We start from the raw sequence: 27,281 nt of genomic DNA, 5'->3' as shown, positions 1-27,281 counted from the left end.
TCTGTAAAGGAATAACTAAAGCTACCTGAGCAACATCATTATAATGAAATGTAAAAGCGTATCTAGAATCTAACTCTTGGTAAAGCTGTAGTTCTTAATCTTTCTCTGTGTCACAAACCTCACTGAGAATCTTAAGAAAATAATCATATCTCTCCTCTTAATGTGATTTACACATCTTTCTCATCAGTTAAAATAATTCATGAACCTACTCTTTTCTAAGAGAGTCTTAGAGTCTTGAGTCTTCTTTGTGTTTCATATTAAAATTTTGGTCAAAACAACATCTGATAATGGTGATAGAAAGATGTGGGCCCTCCCACATATAGCAATATTACATCTGGACAAAATATTAAATACAACTATTAAAAGGTACTGGAAAGAGTTTAACACTATACAGAAGCTGAACAGAGTACACCCTTAAAGACTTGAAACTGGAAGGAGTAAGAATTATGAGTGTTTGACCTTCTGGCCCAAGAAGACTGTCATACTTGCGCTGCTACAATGGATGAAAACTTCAGCTTTTTTTTTTTTTTTTTTTTTAGCTCATGGTGCAAAGAACAAGGTCAATATTGAAAACTCAGCTAGAAAAATTAGGAAGAAATCCTGGAAGCAAGAGAACCAAAAGATGAAACCCCAAATCAGAGTATAATCTATACAAAACTGTAGCTGGCTGGTAACCTTATAGTGTGGGTTAAGAATCAAAAACACCCAGAAAAAAAGAGAGGGACCAGAGAGCAACTTAACCCTGAAATAGACTGCTACACCAAATTATTTTTTTTAATCTACTAATTTAATTGAGTCCATACCTCAGGTTGTGCAGGTCAAGTAGCACATAGCTGATGTCATAAACATTTTAGATGTCCAAAGACAGAAGTCAAGATTGGCTGAGAAGCAAAAACTGTAGGGGAGATTTCCTAGAAAATGATCCATAGAGAAAATGAGCCCCCAAATCTAGTATGAATTCTGCCCACATCCTTGGCTGCATGCTAAATTATGCAAACCCAGGAGAGACCACCAGGAAACTAAAAAAGAAAAACAACACAGAAAATGAAGCAAATAAGTCAGCTACTATACACAACAGAAGAGATGCAATTTACAGTTTGAGTCTAGACACATTTACAGGCTACTCAAACAAAAAAGTGAACAATACTCAAAAGAATTCAGGAGAACCCAAAGTTGCTACAAAGAATTATATATAATGTCCAATTTTCAACTAAGCCTCATTGGACATACAAAGAAAGAGGAGACCATGACACAACCTCAGGAAAATTAAAAATCAGTAACTATAAATTGACTCAGAGTAGGTATAGAGATTGCATTTTGAAAAAAATTTCAAAATTTCAAAGCAGCTCCTAAAAACCATATCAAAATATTTAAAGAAAATATGTTGAGAGAATTTTAAAGAAATGATCTTAATGAATTGAAATGTTAGAAAATGCCAATGGAAAAAAATGAAAACCATAAGAAATGCAAATCTTAGAGCTAAAATGTACAATATCTGGAATGAAGAACTTAGTAGATGGGGTCAAAATCAAATTGGATACACCAGTTGAATGAAACAGTGCTCATAAAAATATATTGATAGCAGTGACCAAGTTCAAAGTACAGGGAAATAAATGATTGGTGGAAAATAACACAGACTTGGAGACTTGTGTGACAATATCAAACAGTCCAACATACATGTGATTGGAGTTCCAGTAGGAGAGGGGAGAGAAAAAGGGGCAAAAAGTGTTTGAGTAATAGCTAAAGACTTCTAACTTTGTTTGAAATAGTAACTTACAGATTCCAGAAACTCAACAAACTGCAATCAATATAACATGAAGAAAGCACTCATATATATATATCAGAGTGAAGCTTCTGAAACTCAAAGTTTATGAGAAAATCTTAAAGACAGGTAGAGGGGGAAAAAGGCAACTTTACAATCAATGTCTGACTTCCCATTGGAAACAATCAAAGCTATTGAAAGATCATAATTTCAGTCCTGGAAAGAAATATATATAATATATATATAATATATATATATATTTCTATATATTGATATATATATATATATATATATTATATATATATATACTGCAAATTTTATATCTGGCAAAATAATGCCTGAAAACTTAATGAGAAATAAAAACTTTTTAACTAAAGAAAATCATAACCAGAAAATTCATAATCATGAACTAGAACTACATAAATACTAAAATAATTTATTAAGCTAAAGGGAAGTAACGTAAGCTGGAGTTTGAATTCACAAAAAGGTATAAGGAGCATTGGAAATGATAAATATTTAGGATTATACAAAGCTCTCTTTATAAATTTCTCTAAAAGACATAAGCCTTTTAAAGCAAAGTTTATAGCACTATGTAATTAGGCTTATAATGTGTGTGTATGAGAGAAAGAGAGGAACTAATATGATGGATGGGGCAGCCCTGATGGCTCAGCAGTTTATCACCTGCCGCCTTCAGCCTAGGGCATGATCCTGGAGACCCAGGATCGAGTCCCACATCAGGCTTCCTGCATGGAGCCTGCTTCTCCCTCTGCCTGTGTCTCTACCTCTCTCTCTCTCTCTCTGTGTGTGTGTGTGTCTCTCATGAATAAATAAATAAATAAATAAATAAATAAATAAATAAATAAATCTAAAAAAAAAGAAAAGAAAATGATGGATGAAGTCAACAGAAATATACTTTCCCAATTCCTATACATTACCTGAAGTCATCAAATATTAGCTGCAAGATTGTGATATTAAAGATACAGTTCAAAGGGTAGCGGAAGATGGTGGCAGAGTAAGAGGACCCTAGGCTTGCTTCATCCCATGAACACAAGTAGATAACTATCAAAACATCCTAAATACCCCAGGAATAGACCTGAAAACTGACAGAGCAAACTTCACAACTAAAGGGAGAGAAGAAACCATGTCACAGAAAGTGGGAAGTTCAGAGATGGAGGTTAAGGGATGAACTGATGATGGGTATTGCAGAGGGGAAGGAGCTGCAGTCATGGAGAAAGGCAAGAGAGAAGAGCACACAGGAGAATGCACAAGGAGAACATTTTCCCAAAGCCGTTGGCTTGGAAAATGAGAGGGGCTGAATTTCTTGAGTTCTTGCAACCAGCAAGGCTTAACACCTACAGTTTTAGAGGTCAGTGGGCTTGGCTAAGCTACAGCCCAGAAGGCACTGTGTTGCTCCTGGAGAGAAGGCAGGTAAACAATCCTGGGGAGCAGACACCATGGAAACAGGGATCCAAAGAGTGCCTAGGGCACACAGTAGGAAGATCATTCACTCTTCTCAGAGCACATCCCAGAGAGGCCATCCACCAATGAATGAATAAAGATGTGGTATGTGCATGTGTATATATATATATATTTTTCAGTCATAAAAATGAATTGAAATCTTGTCATTTGCAACTACCCGGATGGAGAGTATAATGTCAGTCAGAGAAAGACAAATACCATACGACTTCACTCATATGTGGAATTTAAAAAATAAAACAAAGGATCAAAGGGAAAACAAAAAGAGAGAGAGATGCAAACCAAGAAATAGACTCTTAGCTATAAAGAACAAACTGATGGTTACCAGAGGGGAGCTGAGTTGGAGCTGATGGGTGAAATGACGGGGATTAAGGAGTGTACTTGTGATGAGCATCTGGTGATGTATGGAAGTGTTTAATCACTAAATTCAACACTTGAAACTAATATTACACTGCATGTTACCTAGATGGAATTTAAATAAAAGCTTTAAAAAAAGATATGTTGATCCTTGAACAACATATTTTTTACCTGTTTGGGTCCACTTGTATGTGGATTTAAAAAAAATAAATACAGCATAGAGCTGTACATGTATTTTCATGTTATTAAGAATTGGCTTTGGCCCTAAAGATGCCTATCTTTAAGGAAGGCTATAACTTCAAATTTCTGATTTACAAAAAATAAATTAATGGATATGATTCTCTTTTCAGAATACTGACATTGCAGAATGCATATTTCTCTCATGAAGTTATTTAAGCATCCATCTCTTTTTGATACTTAAACCATGAGTTAATTCTATCTGCCTTGCTGCAGTAGTCCACTAATGGAAAGGTGAATCATATATATTTTTAGTCTCCCAGTTGCTCGTACAGCTAGCAACATAGCAGGATGGATGCTTGAAGGCAGTGTGCTGCTTTGGATGACAGTGATGAACCTGGCACACACCTTGGATATGAATTTCATTCTGTTTCTATTTTAAGGAAAATATATTACATACATTTTTGGGTCTGTGCAAGTCTTCTCCCAGTGAACTCCAGTTGTTATATGAATAGCTTTTCCCATTGCCCATGATCTTGCTTTCTTTACTTTCTATAGGAGAAAATTCAAGCATCTTAGTAAGTCACTTAAAGCTCATCATGATCTGATACTAGCCCATTTTGTGAAATTTATCATCAGCTACTCTATAACTTCCCCACCCACCAATCCATGTATTAACAACCCTAGGATATCAACTATATTATTATTTTTAGGATTAATATAATATCTGTAACAAGTAAGAACTTTTGTAATATTTTTCTTTTTTCCTACATCCATTCTTCACCACTACAATGGTGTTTTATTATGTATTTTCAGTTTCTCTAATGTTATTCTTACACATTTTAATATTATTACACCCTCACTAATTTGTTTCAGTCTTAAGTAACTCTGTGTGTGTTGAGTGTGTGTGTGTGTGTGTATGCACTATGTGAACTAAAGCTCCAAGCAAACCTGGCACTACAATGGGGAACAACAACAAATGGATAAAAATTTTTTAATGATGTGAAGCACTGAATAGAAAATAAAAGCAAACAGATTTTAGAAGTAAGTTGCTATTTGGAAGAAGGAAACCACACATGGAGATTTTGCCACTTTTATGACTTGTAGCCTGCAAGCAAGCTGAAGTTGATTAAACATGAAGTGCATAAAACTCTGATAAGGCTTATGGGCCTGAAGAACCAGAATACTGAGTTTAAGACAATCAAAATCACTACAAAGTGAAGAAGGATTCTAGAAAGAAGAGTGTGAGGGAGGAGGATTCCCAAATGGCATGTATGCCTGTATCTTTGAACCAGGCATGGAATAAAATCCTGCTAAGGATAAAAGGCTGGCATGAAATTGGATCAGCTAAAAGAACAAAGTTTGCTTTTGGAGTCCAACCACATTAATTATTTGTTGAAACTAACAAACAAATGGATTCTTCAGAAGAATATAACAGAGCTAGTGTCTTTTACAATGTAACATTGACAAAGTTCAGTATAAAATTAAAAAGTACCTGACATACAAAGCACTTGAAAATTTGATCCATTCTCCAGAAAATTAAACAAAACAGAAGAAAATGATAGAAACCAACTCTGAGGTAACAGAAATGTTGGGATTCTCAAGAATTTTTAAGCAGTTCTTTCTTTGGTGTTTAAAGGTATAAAGGATAATATGTTAATGAAAAGATAGACACGATTAGCAGAGAAATAGAAGATATAAGATATGAAGAAGAATGAAGTATAAATTCTAAAACTTTGACTTCAGACATCTAAGATAAAGAGGAGCAGCGAGAGCATTACTGTGTTTATTTGTTTAACATTTTATAATGAAAAATGTAAAAACTATACAAAAGGCAAAGCTTATCTAATGAGCAACCATGTACTATTTGTCACTCAATTCCAAAAAAAAGATCAACATTGAATGATTTTTTCATTTCATTTTATTCTCTGCCCTCTACATTTTTAACTAGATAAAGTAGATTATAGTCTTCATGTCATTTCATCCATAAATACTTTAGTATGCATCTCTGATAAGGAATTCTAAAAATCTATATCTATGTTTCTACCCAAAAAGAATTGTCATTAATTCTTTAGTTGTTATCTAATATCAATGATAGATTCAAACTTTCTTAATTGTCTCAAGGAAAGCTTTTTTTCTAGTTGGCTTATTTCAATTTAGCTTCAACAAGGTCAACATATTGTATTTGGCTGTTGCATATCTTAAGCTTTTTATTTATTTTTTTCACCAGAAATTCCCCCTCCTTTCCTTGTCTGGAGAAACTTGGTCTTTTGTCTTATAGAATGCACATACCCTGATTTTGGGCAATGGCTTTTTCATGTACCTTAATTTGCTTGTCTATCTCTTGTGTATTTCCTGTAATCTGGCAGTTAAATCTAGAGGTTTAATTAGCATACAATGGTGCCTGCCTTTGTAGGTATTAAATTTGAGGTGATGTTTTTTCATTTTCTATTGCATGCCATCATCAGGTTCATAATGTCTGATTTTTCTAAATTTATCCATTTCTTTTAAACTGAAAACCCATCATCCTTCTTTTACATATTTTCTCTTTTCTTGACTTTAAGTTTTTGTTCAACCCAAAACAAATTGTGAAGTCTTTCCCTAATACCATTCACCTATTTTCAGAATAAGCAATTCTTTTATCTCTTTTCCCGTAACTTCAAATATAATTTCCAACCAAATGTTGTGGGCCATCATGAACTACTTAGCTAAATTTCAATCCAATCACAAATACAGATGCATGTGAAGAAGCACAGAAATCCTTCTAAAAAAGAAGGCATTGCAGAGTACCCTTCATTTCTACAGAAGGAATTTGGATATCACAGAGGAGGAATTGCATCACATAGAACCCTACACTATTTTCTAGCAGTCTGATGTAGATTTTCTCTTTTTTTAATGCTCCAATCTTTGTAACAGCTTCTTCATCACTCAGTCTTTCTCCATATTTCTCTGTTGCATTTCAATTTCACGATTTGTCATGTCTCTCTTCTGTCATTGTCACCAGTCCTTCAAACTTCTATTTTTAAATATTTTTCCCAGGTTATTGTATCTTAACCTCATAGCTAGTGAATGCCTCTTCACTCACCAGTTTTGCAGTTCCATCCATGACTCATTTTATAAAAATGGTAGCTATGTAATCAGGCTTTGCTTACAAATAATACTTATCAATCAATAACTTTATCATACTAGTCATACCTTGTCATTGTTCTTCTTTATGTGACTTTGAACTATTTAAAATCAAATTAAGCCTTTTGCTTTTTAACTTTGCCTCCACAACAACACGCATTTAAGTTTAGAGCACATCATGAATGTGTTTGTTGGGTGAATGATCACTTGAAAGATTAGATTCATCTTCATAAAAACTGTTTCTTGTCTTCTTATGTTATCTCACTATTCTTACAAACACGTAAGTAAAGATCCAGAATAGGTCAGTTGTATATTCTGTGTTTCGTGAGAAATCTTAAAATAGTCTAACACTTTAATTGATAAAAACACACATGGATCAGCTTCTGACAGTGTCTTTAATATGTAAATAAACATATTTTCTTCCTCACAAATTCAAGGAATTCTGCTAGGCTCTTGTAATTAAAATGAGGTTTTCAATTCTTTTGTGAGAATTTGATTCAGACTAAATCCTAGCTTAAACTAGAAACTAAAATAGCAGTAAACTTGGTAAGTTAAGAAAAGAAAGAAAACATGCATAAACAGTGGGATATAGACACTCTCATTTGTGTGCAATTTCAGTGAGATCCATTTTACTCAGAGTTTAATTATGAAACCAAGCAGAGCCACATGTGAATAATACACAAATCAAGAAGGTAATCATGCCAGTCTAAGAAGTAAAACACATTATTATAAAATCAAATTATAAATTTGTTTTGAAATTAACCAAACAACATTAAAAGGCTTTCTAGAAAATGAGTATTTAGTGGGATATTTTTCTGATATTGAGCATGTAATACCTAGTTATTAAGTATCTACAATGTGTTTGGCACTAAGTTAAACAGATTCAGTAATTGTTATTTCTGATAGATAACGGTTCTTAGTGCCGATAGCTTTGACTAGTTTTTAAAAATTTTTTTCATAGATACAGATCAGATATTCTCTTATGACAATCTCAGACTATGAGACCAAGACCTTAGGTTTCAATAATAGCTGCCTATCTTATCTAGTTTTTATGAAACTGTGGCATTTTCAAAGTAATCTTGCTTTACAGAATATTTCATAGAGAAGACTTTCAAGTGAATCATGAACCTCACAATAACCAAACAATAAATAATTGATAAGAGCTTCCTTGTAAACTTCTCTTATGGAATACTATAGACCCATGTCAGAAGTAAAGCAGGAGGTAGATTCCCTAACATTTGCAGAGGATTTACCATTAAATAATGCTGTCTGATTTACTTCTCACACAGCTCTCAAAGATAAATTTTCAACACGGTGCATGAGAGAACAGTTCTGCAAATGATTGTGTAGTTTCTCAGTGGAATCTTCACCCTGAAACCAGTGCTGTTGATTATGAGCCTAAGGAACTCCTCACTAGAGTATAGGAACCCCACACTTAAAACAATGTGAATTTGACATTTCCAATAATAAACAACCTAAAGCTTAAATCCATGGACTATGACCTGTAAAAATAAAATTAAATAATGTGTGTGAAAATGCTTTATAAACTATAAAACAATACATTCATTTCTATATGTGAAGCAATGATCAAGATGTCTACATACAGCACTAAAAATATAAAAGTCTTCATACTTAAAATAGCCTTTTAAAATAGATAAGGCAAGTTATTTTTACCATTAATGTAGAAAATGATCTACTTAGCCATAAGAAAAATATCAATAAAAGTCAACAACAAAATATAAACAGTCTAATCATAGAAGAAAAATGAATGGCTAGTTAGGATGAACAGATGCCCAACCACACTAAATCTTAAAGAAACAGAGAGAATAAAATATAACAATTAAAAATAATTTTTAAACTAAACTGGTAAAGTTTAAAAAGTAATGTAATGTCTAAAGATGGTGAAGGTGCTGAAAAATGGACTCTTAAGTGAATACTGATTAATTGGTACACTTTAATATTGTCTTTAGTTTAAAAAATGTAACTGCAGTATTATAGTGTTTCCATATAGTGCATATGAAAAAAATGCCACCGTAATGAATATGATAAATTTCATGAAAATACATATTTCAGAAAGTTGCAGTCATTTTTCACGAAAAGTTTGAGTATTTGTCACTTTATATTTCATATTTTTTTTATTTTACTGTGTAAACTTCATAATTAGCATTATCAATACTTAGTGCTCGTATCAATGTCCATCTCAATGCAGGTAGTATTAACATTTTCCTGATTGGTATATATACTTAGGCTATTTATACCTCACTAGTTTAACTAATGTCATGATAAATATTTTTGTATTTATGGCTTTTTCCTCAATTACTTGTACTTTTTGCTCACAAAACTTTCAAATTTAAATACTTTCAAATTGTAAAGAATAATACAACCTTACTTGTGTATCAGCAATTTATGTGTACCAATATATTTTTGAAGACATTGGAATTTAATAAGCAAAATAAAACCTTAGTCTTGGTCATTATTTAATTACTATCAAGATTACTTTCCTATTTTATTAACTGAGTTCCTCTTTCTTGAAATCTTTACATCATTTATTTATTGCAATGTTGATGATTTTCTAATTATATTCTTTTAACCATTCCATTCATTGCAATTATTTTTGTCAATCTACTTACTTTTTTTAATATCAGAGTTTTAACTTTTACATATTAAATTTTTCATTGTTTCAATATCTGATTTTCATCCCACTACGTTTAGAATTTATTTTTTTTTTATTTTTTTTTCGTTTAGAATTTAAAACGTTTTCTTCACTAGTTCTCATGGTTATTCCAAAAACCAACACTCTAATACACATGGGATTTATTTTGGTTTATAGTGTGAGTTGTAGGTCTAAAACAGATTTTTGTCTTCAAATTCCTAACATATTACCTCAGTGTCACTGATTAAATAAACTATCTCCCTATTGTTTTCAGATGCTTCTTTTATAAATATTAAATCTTTATGTATAATTTTATCTATTCTATTCTAGGAGATCTTTTATGTATCAGCAACACATTGTTTTGATTATTATAGCTCTAGAAAGGTTATTATGCAGAAGAGGTTTTTTCTTTTATTCTTCCTTTACTGAATATGTTTTCCCATATTTGTCTTCAGACCTCCCCCTAGATGAAGTTTAGATCTGATTCTTTTCTTCTATAGCAATCTATAACACCTTCTTATTTAGTTCAATAAACTAAACTAATTGTAAAAAATTACACACTTATAATATTTTTCTATTTTCCTAAGTTATATATTAGATCTTTCTGAAAGGTCCATAGTTTGTGTGTGTGTGTGTTTTTTTTTTTTTTTTTTTTACCATGTAGGCCAAATCATTTCTCATTAAAATTCTTCCTCTTCTTTTTAAAGATTTTATTTATTTATTAATGAGAGACAGAGAGAGAGAGTGTGTGTGCGGCAGAGACACAAGCAGAGGGAGAAGCAGGCTCCATGCAGGGAGCCTGACGCGGGACTCGATCCTGGGTCTCCAGGATCAGGCCCTGGGCTGAAGGCGGCACTAAACTGCTGAGCCACCTGGGTTGCCCTCATTAAAATTATTCTTAAATATTTAATATATTTTTTCTTATTGTGAATGATATTTCCTGGCACATCTTTCAAATGACTCTGGCATATGACAAAACAATATTATTTGAAAATGTTGATCTATTCATTTTACTAACTCCTATTAATTTAAAAATTTTAATTTGGCAGTTTTGGCTTTTCTGATCACAATATTACTATTGTAATCTGTTGGTGGTATGAATAGTATTGGTAATGGTATTATGTTGATGGTATGAATACTTTTTTTCTATTTATTTTAATGGCTGTGAAATTACTTTTATTTATTTGACAGGGCATAAAAATAAAAATTTTTAAAGATTTTATTTATTTATTTATTCATAAGAGACACACAGAGAGATGCAAAGACATAGGCAAAGGGAGAAGCAGGCTCCCTATAGGGAGCCTAATGCAGGACTCGATCCCAGGACCCCGGGATCATGCCCTGAGCCAAAGGCAGATGCTCAGCCACTGAGTCACCTAGGCATCCCTTAAAAATAAATTCAACTAATTTACTTCTAGAACTATCTATTGAACACTTATTGAGAAAGAATATTATAAAATATATAACATTATAGGCAATGAGGAGCTGAACATTTGTGTTTCCCCCTTCAAATTGTTTATATATACATACTCATGAATTTGTATACTCTCATCATATTACAGACAATTTTTAAGTACCAAAACATGTAGTATGGTCAATGAATGCTACAGGCCTATGGAAAAGCTGACTGCTACCCGGAGAAGATAGATCTTCAAAGACAAATGAATTTGGAGGTGCCTGGCTGGCAAGAGCATATGACTCTTGATCTTGGGGTCATGAGTTCGAGCCCCAGGTTGGGTATAGAGATTATGCAAAAAAATAAAAATAAAGAAACAAACAAAGATGAATGGATTTGGATGGGTAGAGAGCAGAAGGAAAGATAGTCTTTTTAGAAAAATTTTTATTTAATTTCAATTTAGTTAGCATATAGTGTATTATTAGTTTCAGGGTTAGAATTTAGTGATTAATCAGTTACATAGAACACCCAGTGTTCATCACATCAAGTGACCTCCTTAATGCCCATCACCCAGTTAACCCCCCCACCTCCCCTCCAGTAACCTTCAGTTTGTTTCTTATAGTTTAAGAGTCTTTTAATGGCTTCCTCCCTCTGTTTTTATCCTATTTTATTTTTTCCTTCTCTTCCCCTATGTTCGTCTGTTTCATTTCTTAAATTCCACATATGAATGAAATCATAGGATAATTGTCTTTCTCTGACTTACTTATTTCATTTAGCTTAATACCCCCTAGTTCCATCTTTATCATTGCAAATGGGGGAGATTTCAATATTCCATTGGATATATGTACCACATCTTCCTTATCTAGTCATCTGCTGATGGACATCTGGGCTCTTTCCACACTTTGGCTATAGCTTTGCTGCGGTAAACATTCGGGTAAGTGCTCCTTTGAATCACTATTTTTGTATCCTTTGAATAAATACCTAGTAGTGCAATGCTAGGTCATAGGCTAGCTCTATTTTTAACTTTTGGGGGGACCTCCATACTGTTTTCCAGAGTGACTGCACCAGTTTGCATTCCGACCAACAGTATAAGAGGGTTCCCATTTCTCCACATCTTTGCCAAATTCTTTTGCTTCTTGAGTTGTTAATTTTAGCCATTCTGACTGGTGTGAGGTAGTATCTCTTGTGGTTTTGGTTTGAATTACCCTGAAGATGAGTGATGTTGAGCATTTTTCATGTGTCTGTTAACCATTTGTATGTCTTCTTTGGAGAAATGCCTGTTTATGTCTTCTGCCCATTTCTTGATTGGATTTTTTGTTTTGGGGGTGTTGGGTTTGATAAATTCTTTATAAATTTCAGATACTAGCCCTTTTTCTGATGTGTCATTTGCAAATATCTTCTCCCATTCTCAAGGTTCCCGTTTAGTTTTGTTGATCGTTTCCCTTGCTGTGCAAAAGCTTTTTATCCCAATGAAATCCTAATAGTTCATTTTTGCTTTTGTTTCCCTTGCCTCTGGAGATGTGTCTAGCAAGAAATTGCTGCAACCAAGGTCTAAGAAGTGCTGCCTGTGTTCTCCTCTAGAGATCTGATGGATCCCTGTCTCACATTTAGGTCTTTCATCCATTTTGAGTTTATTTTTGTGAATACTGTAAGAAAATGGTCCAATCTAATTTTTCTGCATATGGCTGTCCAATTTTCCCAACACCACTTGTTGAAGGGACTGTTTTTGGGAAAGGCAGTCTTGAACATGGAGAAGAAAAAGAAAGAGATGAATATAAAATTCTCGAGGCATATTCTGGAAATAGGCAGATTCATGTTCAAGGAGAGAACAGGGGGTTTGTTTGCTTTTCCATGGCTCGGTTATCTAGCTGACTCACTCATAAGACATGCCTTTGCTGGTCTTCAGGACTGCTTAATGTCTTGGATGTGGATGAGAGTTTACCCATCTGAACCCAAACCTCTCTCATTGGTTTTCTTTGTCAAAAGTTTGCATACTTTAAGCTTTGTATCGATTAGCTCTCTAATGTGTCTCTTTCTTTTTATCTCCCTGACCTCTAGACCTTGGCTGTTGAGAATAATTTCCAGCAGCTTTTTATCATTCGCTTTATTATTGAACTTTATTGGTAAGAAAATCTTTAGTGAAGATTTTATCATCTGGTTCATCCTTAGATCTTCATGACATTTTTAGTCTTTTTGTTCCTCCCACTGAGAAGAAAGAATGCTCTTAAATTGTGAAGCTAATATTGGGCAGATAAAGCTGTAGGTTTGAATGCTAAAATAAAGTGATTCTGCAGTGGAAGATTCTCAAAGGGAGTATATTAGAATACAGAACTACTGACTAATTATGATGAAAGGAAGTTTTAAATAAAAAATATTTTATAGTTATTTGTCCAAAATGAAGCCGTGTAAATACTAAATAGGGTAGACTTTTGTAATTAGGAACACAAGATTCTACAAAAATGTGGAAGTATTTGCATCACTAAAAGAAAGAATGGATCACAGTATTTATTTAAAAGTGAATTGTTTAACTTAAAACAAACCCAGTAATTCCCAGTTACCAAATCACAATGACAGCAGCAATTAATAATTTGGATTTCACTGTAGCACTCTTAAGATATAATCTCGTAGAGAAAAGTACATATTGTTTGCTTTCCATTTCCAAATTCCTGAGCGAAACCTTGCGATTGAATTCTTAAGGCTTTCAGACCTGTGGAGTTCATATATGTTACTCATCAAACATAGTAACCTCAAATAGAAAAAGAAAGAATTTTTTATGGTGATATTTTCATTTTTCCAAAATAGTATTCAGCAGGCCCAATTTGTCTAACTTTGCAAGTTCTTTGAGAAACTCAGGGTTTTATATTTCCTAATTAGTCGGCCATCTCAGAATGGACTACATGGGATTTCAGTGCTTTTTATAGACCTGTCATTATTTGGAATTTGGGGGTATTTGCATTGTGGCTATCATTAACTCAAGAGGAAGCCCTTAGTCATCAATTTGATGAGGTCTTTCATTCTAACTGCTGGCAAACATATTCTTTAAACAACAGTTTGCTTTGCTGGCAAATATTTAAGCCTAGAATCCTGCCAGTGAAAATCCACAAGAATTTTAATGTTCCAAAGTTCCATAACTAGCAAAAATTTGGAAGACGGTAGAGTCATGATGGATTTTTGATAAATCATTTGGTAAACTTCTATTGAATTAAAATGATGTCTATGTTAAATGGTCTCTGTGACTATAAATTATATCACCAGATATCATTTTGTCACCTATTATGTTCTCAATGATTTCACAAACTTAGTAAGAAAAGTAGGTCAGGTATAGATACATTTTTAAATCATCTCTTTTTTATATTGGCTTTGTTTTTCAGTCTGTAATAATCTACCAAAGTAAGTCATCATTTATCTGGTATTATATCTGTTAAGGGGACCCAAAAGCAGAAGGAGCCATATTTATACATTCTTTTCCCCCATGATTTTATTTTTTTTTAAGATTTTTATTTTTTTATTCATGATAGACACACACACACATACACACACAGAGAGAGAGAGAGAGAGAGAGGCAGAGGGAGAAGTAGGCTCCATGCAGGGAGAGCCGGGATCTCCAGGATCACGCCCTGGGCTGAAGGCAGGCGCTAAAGCACTGAGCCACCCAGGGATCCCCTCCCCCATAACTTTAAACAAAGCTCCAAGTGAATTTTGAGACCGCAAATTAACAATATTTTAGAAAGTCTTGATGTCTGAAGAATTCTTTATTCACCTATGCTAGTTTTCAGAAACTAAATTTGAGAAGACAAAATCTGAACTTAGCCTCTTCTCATTATTCTGAAGATTCAACCATTATTCTCAAGCATGTACTGTAAAGACAAAAACTTGTTTTGCTTTAGAAAATCACAGATTTATTAGCTATATTATGGTGACCCTGAGGACAGAAGAAAAAAAAACTGTTTAGTTTGTTTAATTCACTTCTGGCACTGTGTGCTAACAGTCCTAAAATGCAAGTTGTACTTTTAATGTCTTTTCTTGCAAGAGTTTTATAACTGTCATAGGAAATAAGGATGTGAGAAGCTCAAAATATTCTGAGTTCAAGAATGGTTTATATAAACAGCTCAGAGTCAGCAAAAGGTTTTCCAGAAACCCTTGTCAGATTTCTACTTACAGCTTATTGGCCCAAATTTTGTTTCCTAGCCATGGCTAACTACAAGGGTGGCTACAAATGTAACTCTTTCACTTCTGCAGCCTCTATAGAGGATGTAGACAATAGAGAATTTGGCTAGAAATGATTATTGGACTGGTCATTCAACAGTATGTATACTTAAATTATATGCACTGTGATGAGCCAGTCTTCATTTTTTGATTCTTAGATATAAAACAGATTCCCTTACTTATTCATTATAATGATAGTTACATTATTCATGAAGCATTTCCCCATACTAGGTAGTATTTCAATAACTTTCCAAATATTAGTTAATTCTTCAACAATTCTATGAGGCAAGTTTCATTATACCCATTTTACAAATGAGAAAACAGACACCAAGAAGTAAAGTTACTGATTTTAAGTTTATGCATCTACTAATTGGCAGAACACAGACACTCTGAAACCTGTGGCTTTACACTTTATGCCACCCCTTAAGTATAGGTTAATAACTTTTCACTCCTCCAATATCTTACTTTTTCCTTTTTATACTACATTATTTATATTTTAGATGGAATTCATTATTTTTGTTTGTTTTGCATCAAAAAACTGGAGCTGTTTACTCTTCGTGGCAAGTGTCCATCAGATCATTTTCTGAAACATAATTTAGAAAGACAACTTGGCTGCATTGTCTATCATATAGTACAAGTTGCCCAAGAATGTCTCATTTTTATTTGCATGTCCTTTAACAGATCTTGAAAACCTAATACCACATCATCTCTGAGTTTAAAAAATTAGATCTTCTGGGTCCAGCACAGTCCGTTTTTCATGGTGAAGAAAATTTTCTGATTGCTTAAGTGAAGCATTGCTAATAAATTTGTAAAGAATCTTCATCAAAGAATTCAAAGATAATGCTTTGAGGGGAAGGCAAAATGACAAGAAGCTGGAACGCATCAACACTAAAGGAGTAAACGATATTATGACTTTTTCACATATATTCTTTTGCATGAAAGGGAAAAATGCAGAACTGAGAACTAGAGCTATATTTGATTTATAGGTGGATTTGGCTGATGTAAAAATAATTGCAGTAAATTACTCTAAAAATAATCTAAAATCATCAAGAATGCAGTGTTTAGCGGTACATGATCCCTCATTAGTAAAGAATGAAATAATGCAGGCTCTGGCAATTCTTCCTCCCACATTGGACAAAGAGGCCCCGTGCATGATGTTAATGACTTGAAAGAATGCCAACTTTGGGCAATGCTTGGAATTTAACTAGCACTCATAAATACAGGTAGATGTGATATGATTCCAGCACTGGCTCTGGGTTGACTCAACCAGACCTTAGGTTAAGCATGCTATGCAACAATAATCCAAAATGATAGGTGAGAAGATTTGAAAGAATTTTGTGTGTTTAAGGGGAATGCTGTACTAAACATTTAGACAATGATAACAGTGATTACAAAGAAATAGTGTAAGATTGATGCTCTAGACAATAACATCCAAATAGAAACGATATCTTGCCGTGCAGGGAGTTCAAACCTTGTGCAAAACCCATTCTGTCTATTTCCTTTTCTCTCCTTCTACCATACCTCTACTATACCTACACACTCACCCAGAAAAATCCTTCTCCTGCTTTCCAAAACTGGACTTAGATAGCATGATATTGGACCATTGCAAAAGTATGTTGGCTATAAATGCAACTATATGCTGATAAATTTTCTCTTGGTTCATCTCAGGCCAAGAAAAGACACTTTGAATTGAGTATAATATTTTTGTGCCATAAACTGCATACTGTAAGAAGTTTTGGAGGTGGCAAGGCTTAAGTTAGAATCAAAATTTGACCATTACTATTTGAATGAACCTGAGTAATTTACTTTGAAATTTATTAGAATAAAAATAGCATGGGTTTGCACTATACCCGAGGTCATCAGATCCCTGTAGCAGAATAGTGTTCTCAATTCCACATAACGCAGTTTCTGGTATTTAGAATCTGGTATTAATCAAGGAAATAGGTATTTTCATTCATTTTTGCCTTTATATTGATTGATAGTGTTCAAGAAATCTATCCTTTGGAATGAGTAACAAGTGCTATCTTAGCAAGGACTCTGTTAACAAATTCTAAGTCATCAATTTATTAACATTATCTTAAATAGCTCTCTTGGAAAATTGTCCCTGATTAGAACACCAATTAATGGAGATAGGATTTATGCAAAGATGATCTTATTAAAGAATATATCTTAATAATTAATTAGTAAAATAACCCCCCATTTTTAAAAAGATTTTATTTATTCATAAGAGACAGAGAAAGACAGAGAAGCAGAGACATAGGTCGAAGGAGAAGCAGGCTCCCTGGGGGGAGGTTGATGTAGGACTCAATCCCAGGACCCAAGATCATGCCTTGAGCCAAAGGCAGATCAACCACTGCACTACCCAGGTGCCCCTAAAATAACCCCCCTTAAGATATGGTTTTAATATTTCCCAAGGGTATAGTTTATTGATTGTTAGAAAGTGAGGGGCACAATAAAATATCCTCCAAACTGAGAAGGCGGGTTGAGATCAAAAAACAAAGCAGGGGACTCCCTACAATTTACAGAGTTTTAGGGCACTTGGGCACCTTGGTTAGTTAAACATCTGCCTTTGGCTCAGGTCATGATCCTGGCATCCTGGGGATCAAACCCCACTCTGGCTCTCTGCTCAGAGGGGAGTTTGCTTCTCCCTCTTCTTTTGCCCTTCTCCCCATCCCTGCTCATGCCTCTCTCACCCTGCTCTCTTCTCTTAAATAAATAAAATTTTCAAAAAAAAATTATAGAGTTTTATTCAGGGTAACTTACTGATGGGGAGACAGATGTGAATCAGGTGGAAGGTGATCCATGGCATCAGCGTGGTTATTCTCCTCAAAGTCCAGAGCTGAGTCCACAGATTTGACAGAGCAAGGGGACACACAGAAGGGCATAATAGTGAGATCAAAGGGTTTACATGCACCTTAGAGGGTTTGCAGGCACCTAGTTGACAGCTAACCTTTAATTAGATCTTGTGGCAGCACCACTTCTGTGTCAGGAAGGAGAAAGACTATGTTATTGCTAATAGATCCATGGGAGGCCAAAATAAGTTTCCCTTCATTCTAGTTGGCATTCCTTGGTGGGCATTTCTAAAATATGAATATTAATCTCCAACTGACTTGGAAACACACAACAACCCTAAGAGAGGTCTTGAGGAAGCACGAACAAGATGGGAAGCCAGAGATGGAGTCAGTTATTTCAGCACTTATACAGTGATTTTACCATAATTCAGTAATACCTCTTTCCACATTAGACTATGCTTCTTATTCAGCAACTATCATACTGTATTATAATTATCGTCCTTCCTCCTTAGATTATAAGCTCCATATGGTCAAGAAATATGTCTTTTCAATATAAATGACTAAAAATATTTTAGAAAATTATAGATTTCTTTTGCCTGTGGTTCAGATGGTATTTAAAATAGGGAGAAAAGGAGGCAATGTTACTAGTTATAAATGTATTTTGTTGAAACTAATAACTAGAAGTAGTTTTTTTTGGGAGGGGGTTGGAGGATTTTTTTTTTAAAAAGAGAGAGTGCATGAGCTGTGGGGAGTGGGGGGTAGATATCATGACCTGAGATAAAATCAAGAGTCAGAAGCTCAATTCACTGAACCACCAGGCACCCATATAAAAACTTTTATAATATTCATTTCGACAATACAGAAAATGTATATGAAACTTAAAGGCTCCTCAAACAAATGACCATCAAATAGTAAACATTTCAAGATGTTGGATAACTCTGGATGAGCCATAAGAATCATTGAAGAAATAAGCAAAAGGGAGAGCTCAGGGGGCTCAATGGTTTAGTGCTGCCTTCAGCCCAGAGTGTGATCCTGAAGACCTGGGATCAAGTCCCATGTCGGGCTCCCTGCATGGAGCCTGCTTCTCCCTCTGCCTGTGTCTGTGCCTCTCTCTCTGTGTCTCTCATGAATAAATAAATAAAATCTTAAAAAAAAGTCCCAAACTTAGTTAAAAAAAAGAAATAAGCAAACGAAAGTTATCATCTTGTGGAAATTGAAATACCTAGTTTTAAAAGATGGCTGATCGCCCACTTATCCAATGTACTGGGGAGGAGATATAGAGCCCATGACATATCAGTCCATGTAGTGTGATTCAACTCCCCCTCCTAAGTGTTTGTGTACTTCTCAGGAAGATAGGACTTTCAGGGCTTCCTCTCAGAGTGGAGGCCACTGGTCGTATCACTTTAGCTGTTAGAAGCTCAGACATGGTTATAGCATTCTTCATGTTTATTCATGAAGTCAGAAGGAATTGGAGTTCGGGCCCACATGAATTGTCTTAAGACACAATTTGTGAAAATTGTGGCCAGTTGGTCAAATCATAATGTACTTGTTTTCTTATGCTTTAGCGCAGAACTTCTTGTACAGGTAACTACTTTCTTCTCTGGTAATTAACAAAAACACATAATTAGAGCAGAGGTGGTGTCTAAGTGAGGTAACATAAGGTAATATGTGACAAGTTTTAAAGATCAAGAGGTATCCTTGATCAGGATGACTATCCTTGGGAGGGGGCATTGCACCCCATAATGCATATCCATCTTATATGCAAACTATGTTTACCTCATCCAACATTCCCAAATATCTCGACTCAATACAGCATCAACTCTAAGTCCAAAAAATCTGCTTTAAATCTCATCACCTCCAAAGTCCCACATTTCTTCATCTAAATCATCTAAATCAGGTAAGGGTGAGGCTTTTAGAAATAATCCACTCTGAGACACAGTTCCTCTCCATGTCGAAACCTGTGAAACTCAAGAAACAGGTTATCTATTCCCAAAATACAGTGGTGGGACAGGCATAGCAAACAGGAATAGACATTTCAGTTCAAAAAGAGAGAAAAGGGAAGGAAAAAGCGTGAGAGTTCCGAGAAATTTCAAAATACAGTTGAGACACCAACATTAGGTTTCAAGGCCTGGGAGTAATCCTATAGCTTTCAGCTCTGTCCTCTGGGCTAATGACAGTTCCTCTGAGGTTGAATCTCCTCCCTTGGAGTAATTCCCCCATTTTTATTTTGGGGTTAGCATGTATTTGCTGTTGAATAGTTTTACCAGCCTGTCTTTTGTCTATGGAATTTTGGCGGCCCTACAGCCTTTTATCATTTTGACCTCTTTGTCTTTTTCAGTCCAAATTGCCCATGTTTCTGCTGGCATAAAATCACTACAAACCTTATGAGTCTCCTATGCATGTCACAAGGATTCACTCCATTAGAAAAGAAGCCCCTCCGAAGGCTTTCCTTAGATAACTCTATCTCTATTTTTGGCTTCCACTGAAATGGTTGAAGGGAACCATGAATCATAGGCTTAGTCTCTTCAAAGAGACCTCTATCTGTGACTGAATATGCTGACCTTTTGTCCCTTCTAAGCATTAGAAGATGGTTGTCCAGTCACATTCTTGGCTGTCTTTCCAGGACACTCTTGACAGTGAATCTTGTGGTTTTAGAGTCTTCTGCAATCTGGGTAGCAGAGCATTTCCCATTTCATCAAGTCCCGGTTCCTTTTGGATTAAGTTGTTCCACTTTCCTTATCTCCCTTGCATTTTATTTTAAGAAGCAAAAAGAAACCAAGCCACATTTTCAACACTTTGAGAGTTTCCTCGGAAAAATCCAAGTTCAACAATTACAAATTCTGCGTTCCATATAACTGTAGGCCACAGTTCTACTAAACTTTCTGCAACTATATAACAAGAATTCTCTTTCTTCATGTTTACAATAATATGTTTCTCATTTCTTTTTGAACCCTTACCAGTGGTGCATTTATTATCCTTTCTACCATTAGTCAGCTTACTGATGATTTAAGGATTCTCTAAGACAAGATAGGTGTTCTCTACTGTGCTCCTGACTTCTTTCTGAGTCTTTATTCTTTAGAAGAATCATTAAAATCCATCTTTTTACTAACAGTCTGTTCAAAGCAGGCTAGGCGTTTTTGTATCATGCTTCTCACGATGCTCCAGTAAAGGATCTCAGGATCTTTTACTCAATTCCAAAGCCACCTCCACATTTTTAGACATTTGTTATGGCACCATTCCACTTCCAGTTACCAAGTTTCTATTAATTTCCTATTGTTCCATTAACAAATAATTGCAAACTTGGTGGCTTAAAACACTAATCACGGGATCCCTGGGTGGCGCAGCAGTTTGGCGCCTGCCTTTGGCCTGGGGCGCGATCCTGGAGACCCGGGATCGAATCCCACGTCGGGCTCCCGGTGCATGGAGCCTGCTTCTCCCTCTGCCTGTGTCTCTGCCTCTCTCTCTCTCTCTATGTGTGACTATCATAAATAAATAAAAATTTAAAAAAATAAAAAAATAAAACACTAATCACTATCTTACAACTCTGGAGATCAGACATTCAAAGAAGGTCTTACTTGGCTAAGATGTCAAAGGACCTCTAGGGGCTATCTATTCTTTTGTCTTTTTCAGCTTTGAGAAGTGCAAGACTTCTTTTCTCATGGCTCTTCTATTCTCACAGCTAGAAGTATAACATATACATACCTTTCCCTTTGACACTAGCGCCTCATTCTTATAAGAACTCACTCTTTTTCTTTTTTAAAGATTTTATCTATTCATGAGAGACACAGAGAGAGGCAGAGGGAGAAGCAGGCTCCCTGTGGGGAGTGTGATGCAGGACTCAATTCCAGGACCCAGGGATCACCCCCTGAGCTGAAGGCAGACACTCAACCACTGAACCACCCAGGTGCCCCTCTTATAAGAACTCTTGTAATTACATTGGGTCCACCCAGATAATCTAGGGTCATTTTTCCATCTCGAGATGCTTAACTAAATTACATCTGTAAAGTCCCTTTTACCATGTAAGGCATTCACACGTTTCAAGGATTAGGACATGGACATCTTTAAGAGGGTGGAGCGTTACTTTTTCTACCAAAGAAACATACTATAAAAATGAGTTCCTTGGGAATAGAGTTCATACCTTCCTCCTTTCTGCATCATCAGAATCTAGCATAGTCATTGCCTGGCACCTAGAAGGCAATCAGCAAATGTTTAATAATTGACTTAATCAAGAAAAATGTATAATGTATTTGGTATCAGCTGTGTGACAGACACTCTTCTAGGTGCTAGGAGATATGGCAGTGAACAAAACACAATTCTTCTTCTGATAGACCTTACATTCTAGTGTGGGGAAGCAGAAAGTACACACCAAAGATATATATTAGGTGATGATATGAAGAAAAATAGACCAGGATAGAGACAGAATGTGCTATGGAAGTAGTCCTCTCAGACAGGGTGTCATTTGACTAAAGACCCAAAAGAACTGGGGAATCAGGACTTATGAGTATTTGGGAGAAGAATATTTTAGAAAGATGAAATGATATTTGCAAAATTCTGAGCTGGGAACATGCCTGAATTTTGAGATTTTTAAGGAGTAATAAGGATGCAAATGAGGCTTACAGTGAAAGAGGAAGTGAATGGTATAAGATGGAGTCAGGCAGGAGGATCCCCAGGTGGCTCAGCGGCTGAGAGCCCACCTTGGGCCCAGGGCCTGATCCTGGAGACCCAGGATCGAGTTCCACATTGGGCTTCTTGCATGTGGCCTGCTTCTCCCTCTGCCTGTGTCTCTGCCTCTCTCTCTCTTTCTCTCAGAGAGAGATGGGTATTCTCTCATGAATATGAATAAATAAAATCTAAAAAAAAAAGTTTTTTTTTTTTTAAAAGATGGAGTCAGGCAGATAGGTGACAGAATGCATGGGATTTTGTAGCCTGGGGGAAAGATTTGAATTATACTTGGAGGTGGAGGTACATTATCGTGTTGGAACAGAAACTGGCAAATATCTGACTTATATCTCGAAAGACTAATCTGGTTGCTATGTTGAATACTAACTCTAGAAAGGTTAATGGACGAAGCAAGAAGACATGACAGGGCTACTGGAAAAGTCCCAGGTAGAAATGATGGTGACCTCGATTAGTCTGGTAGCAGTGGTAGGGGTAAGAATTTGTAGCTTATTCTGGACACATTTTTAAGATGGGGCTTGTATGATTTGCATGATGGATTGGGTACAGTGTGAGAGAAAGAAAGCAATTATCTTTCTTGGATTAGGCTGAGCATTCTGGTGGGTGGGGGCACCATTTACTGAACTGGAATTGACTACAAGGACAAACTTTCAGTTTTATATATGTTTTGATTGATGCTCATCAAACATTAAGTCAAAATGCCGTGGGGCCAAATAAACATGGGGAGACTGGAGTTCACGGGAGAAATGGGGGCAGGAGATATACTCTTGGGAATCAGCACGTGGATGTAATTTAAAGCTGTGGAACTGGATGAAATCCCCAGGGGAGCCATTTTAGAAATGAAGTGGTACCAGAGTTGAGCAAAGGGGTATTCTTATTGGAGGTTAGAAATGTGAAGAGAAACCAGCAACAGAGTGTGCTAACAAGCAGGCAAGTGGCGAATGATAGGATCCAAGACAGAGTAATGTCCTGGAAGCCAAATGAAGACAAACTTTTAAGAAAGGAGGACCTGAAAATAGCCATTTTTTTTGACATGATGGAGGTGATTGTGTTTTGATAGAATTGGGGATACAAATGCCTGATGAAGATATTTATGGAGCTTCAAGTGCCTTAATAATTTACCCAAAAGCAGAAAATCCTTATTTTATTTCTAAATGTTGACAAATACTTAAATCTTTATGTTATGCGATTTGGGGCTAACTGGTAGTATAATTATTGGAGTTTTTTGAAGTTTAATTAAGATTTCTAAGTTGGTCAGGTTAGTGTTTTTTAAACTGTATATTCCTCTCCTCTTAGTAAAATCACTATCAAAACATTATTAGCTTATATATGGCTCTAACACCTAAATCATAGACTTCGCATTTGATATATTTAAAAAAAAAGATAAATAGGAATAACTATAAAGCACATAAACTATTGAAACTCATAAAGCCAAAAATTCTCAAGTATTCTTCCAATGTTCATTAGAGATTCCTTAAAATACAATATATAAGTGAAAACTATTCCACAGGCTTCTCCCATATTACACTCTCTTGTTTTTTCATTTCCTTCTTACAGATGGGACAGTTATAGTTGGCAAGGGATTGGCATATAGCAAGGGAAGATGATTAGGAAAGAGAGGGTGTGAAAGAAATTTGCCACATTGAATTTACAACCTACAACTGTGATCTGAGGACAGAAATCATTGTTCAAATATCTGGCTTGTTCAAGGCAAATGTAGGGTTTTGATGCGGTGAGAATTTTCCCTTGGTGCCTCTTATACCCTGCTGTCTGCCCACTTCCCTCTTACTGAGGGTGTTCTCCTTGCCATGCTGTAGACATATGGTAACATATTTCATTATCCTCTGCTTGAAATTCATCAGTCTTAGTTCTACGGATGTTTTCTCTGGTCGGTCATAATGCAGCCTCAGATTTTAATGTGGTCAACAATCTATGCTAAAAAATGCCAGTTTAAGTCTAGATTAAAACTAAACACAATAGCCAACCAACCAGCCTTTACCAACTTGAAAGTAAAAATAAATACAAAGGGGAAAATATATTAGTGACAGTTGGCAAGTGGCCGACTCCCCACTTCACCTCTAGGCACAAAACTGACTCTAGACACGTGAATTCAGGAAAGGGCTTGGAAAGCTCAGTACTGGGAAATGTGGGTTCTCATTGTAAGGAAAACATTGGTCTTTTTTTTTTTTTTTTTTTGGTAATGGGCTTACATTTGCTTTTTTATCTATATTAACTTCAATAGGTACCAAGCGAGCTATTGAGTGTTATTGTTATGGATAAGACAGATTCAAGTTCAAATCCCAGTTTTGACACTTGAGGGGAGACTTGATCCAGCTACCTACCTACACTGCATGTGCCTCAGTTTCCTCAAAAAGATAAGGGAGACAATCCTCTAATCATGAGATTGTTGTGATGAGGATTAAAGCAGGCAATTAATGAAAGAAGACTAGTGTAAAATATAGACCCTGTAGATTTTAATTGGAAATTGAATAACATATGCTCTGGAAACAAACAATACATTTGACAAGAGCGTAACAGGTATATATTAACAAAGGAAATTTTGGGGAAACCATTTCTTGAGTGTAGACATTTTTCAGTTATAAATAGGAAGATTTTTCTGATTCATGTTATAAAGTGTTTAGTGCAGAAACATATATCATTCACAAAGAACAGTTTGAAATCTTAATAGATTCATTCACTAGGAATCATCAAGGTAAAGGAAATGTGGAGGATTAATTATATCACATCAAAATGAAAATGTTTACACATTAGTTATATTTTCACATGTTCTAAAAAATATTTTCAGCTGTCATTTCAGAAAACTAAGAGATTATTTATCTACTCCAGGATGAAAGGATATCATAATAGACTTCATAAATGACTGGTGATTCTACTTTCCACTCTCATCCATCCATCATCCATACATATGCATTTATATGTTTATATATCATATCAGAATTGTAAACATCGACATATAAATTACAAAATCTCAAAATGCAACGTAGGAGACCTTTACTTCTAAGCACCTTCATATACCTAATCTCAATTATTCTTTGAAATTTGTAAGAATCATATATATTATCATACAACTAAGCTTATATAATTTGAGTTAGAATCACTAATGACAAAAGTGTAATCTAAAGCATGATCTAAAGTATGAACTTAAAGTTAAAGTGAGCAGATTGCATATAGCTTTGGCTTCCAAATAATGTCATGTGGAAGTGTGTGACCAGCAGCATTGTTGACTATACCAGGAAATTTTTGCCCAGAAATAATGCCTAACTTTGTTGCAACTATTTTGCTCAACCTACTATACAAACCATAATAAACCTCAGCATCTTCCCAGAAAGTAAAACTTTGAATCATTTAAGAATACAAACCACAAAATTAACTGTTATCAGACTTTGGTTTATTGTAAAATTTAGCAAAGATTTTTTTTATAATCCCTGACCCCTTGCTCTGAAAACAAAAGCAAAAACATAATTATTGCTTATTCTTTTCCCCCCTACTTTATTTGTGCCACTGTAAAAGAAGGGAGAAAAATCATTGTAATAAATAAAAAGATGTAAGAGAGAAAGATAAATCAGTCCAGATGAGAAATATTAGGAGCAACAGAATTATCATCAAGCAGTTTCAAAATAAGCTTCTTTTGAAAAGGTTGTCATATAAAAAAAAAAAATCACACCAAAAATATAGCAGCGGAGAAGGATAAATACAAGTTAATTGCACACCAATCCCATGCAAAAAACTGGGTCATTAGCCAAAGCAGTAGTATTCAGAATCCAATTTGGGGTGCTTGTGCAAGGCTTGTGAGTCCTCTATTATGGAGCTGTCACTGAATTGGTCCAAGTCCGATGGGGTCTGATGGCCTGGGACATCATCTGCCAAAGTGTCCAGAAAGCTCCCCACGGAGATGCCATCCAGCCCATCACTGCCATCATGTAGGCTATTGTAGCTGCCACGTAAGGAGGTGCTCTGACTCTCCAATAAACTGCACAGGCTGCCACTGAGACTGCTGCCTCGGCTGGTAATGGTGGCTTTCTCTTCAATCATCCACTTGATGGACTCAATGCTCTCATTGATAACAAGCAACTGGCGCATGAGCCTGACATCTGTGGCTCTGAGGTTAACCTGTGGGGAAAGCAAAGAGAGGAAAGACATGCCAGTTATTTTAGATTTTTGAAAGACTCAAATTTCATTTGGATTCTGTCTTCCTGTAGGCCATAACTTTAAATGCGCAGAATAAAATGTAAACTCACTTGATCTCAGGATCTTTTGAAAACTGCTAGCCAATGGCAACAGTGATAATCAAATAACTCACTTCCTGCCAAGTGCATCAGGCTCAAAAGGGGACAGTGAAACTCCCACTGCATCCCTGACCCTAACTCAGCTGCCTGGAAATACCATACTGAATGTCAGGTTCTCTGCTAAGAAACACATTCTTTCTGGCCAAATTAATAGTTTATCCACGTTTACTTGGGAATGTGTATGTAAATGTTGTGGGGTGGGAAGAAGAGAAATGTGCAAAAATTAAGGAATCATCATTATTTTAGTAGGTCCTACTTTTTTTTTTAAGATTTTATTTATTCATGAGAGCCACAGAGAGAGAGGCAGAGACATAGACAGAGGGAGAAGCAGGCTCCATGCAGGGAGCCCGAT

General features: G+C 35.4%; 1 protein-coding gene and 1 long non-coding RNA gene across 2 annotated transcripts in view; one reads left to right on the top strand and one right to left on the bottom strand.

Moving 5' to 3' along the window:
• LOC111098040 overlaps nucleotides 1–27,281 on the top strand; it is a 122,985-nt gene that overhangs the window by 11,401 nt on the left and 84,303 nt on the right. The gene's annotated exons all lie outside the window — the stretch shown is intronic.
• LURAP1L (leucine rich adaptor protein 1 like) overlaps nucleotides 25,075–27,281 on the bottom strand; it is a 48,740-nt gene continuing 46,533 nt past the window's right edge. Inside the window, exon 2 of the mRNA XM_038552392.1 lies at nucleotides 25,075–26,753. Coding sequence (XP_038408320.1) covers nucleotides 26,379–26,753 — 375 coding nt within the window. The 3' untranslated portion in view covers nucleotides 25,075–26,378. The remainder of the gene's footprint in view (nucleotides 26,754–27,281) is intronic.

The sequence above is a fragment of the Canis lupus genome, chromosome 11 (genome assembly GCF_011100685.1).
Source record: "Canis lupus familiaris isolate Mischka breed German Shepherd chromosome 11, alternate assembly UU_Cfam_GSD_1.0, whole genome shotgun sequence".
In the NCBI taxonomy this organism is placed as follows: Eukaryota; Metazoa; Chordata; class Mammalia; order Carnivora; family Canidae; genus Canis; species Canis lupus.
The sequence above is the reverse complement of the archived record's forward strand: the minus strand, read 5'-3'. Positions and strand labels throughout refer to the sequence as shown.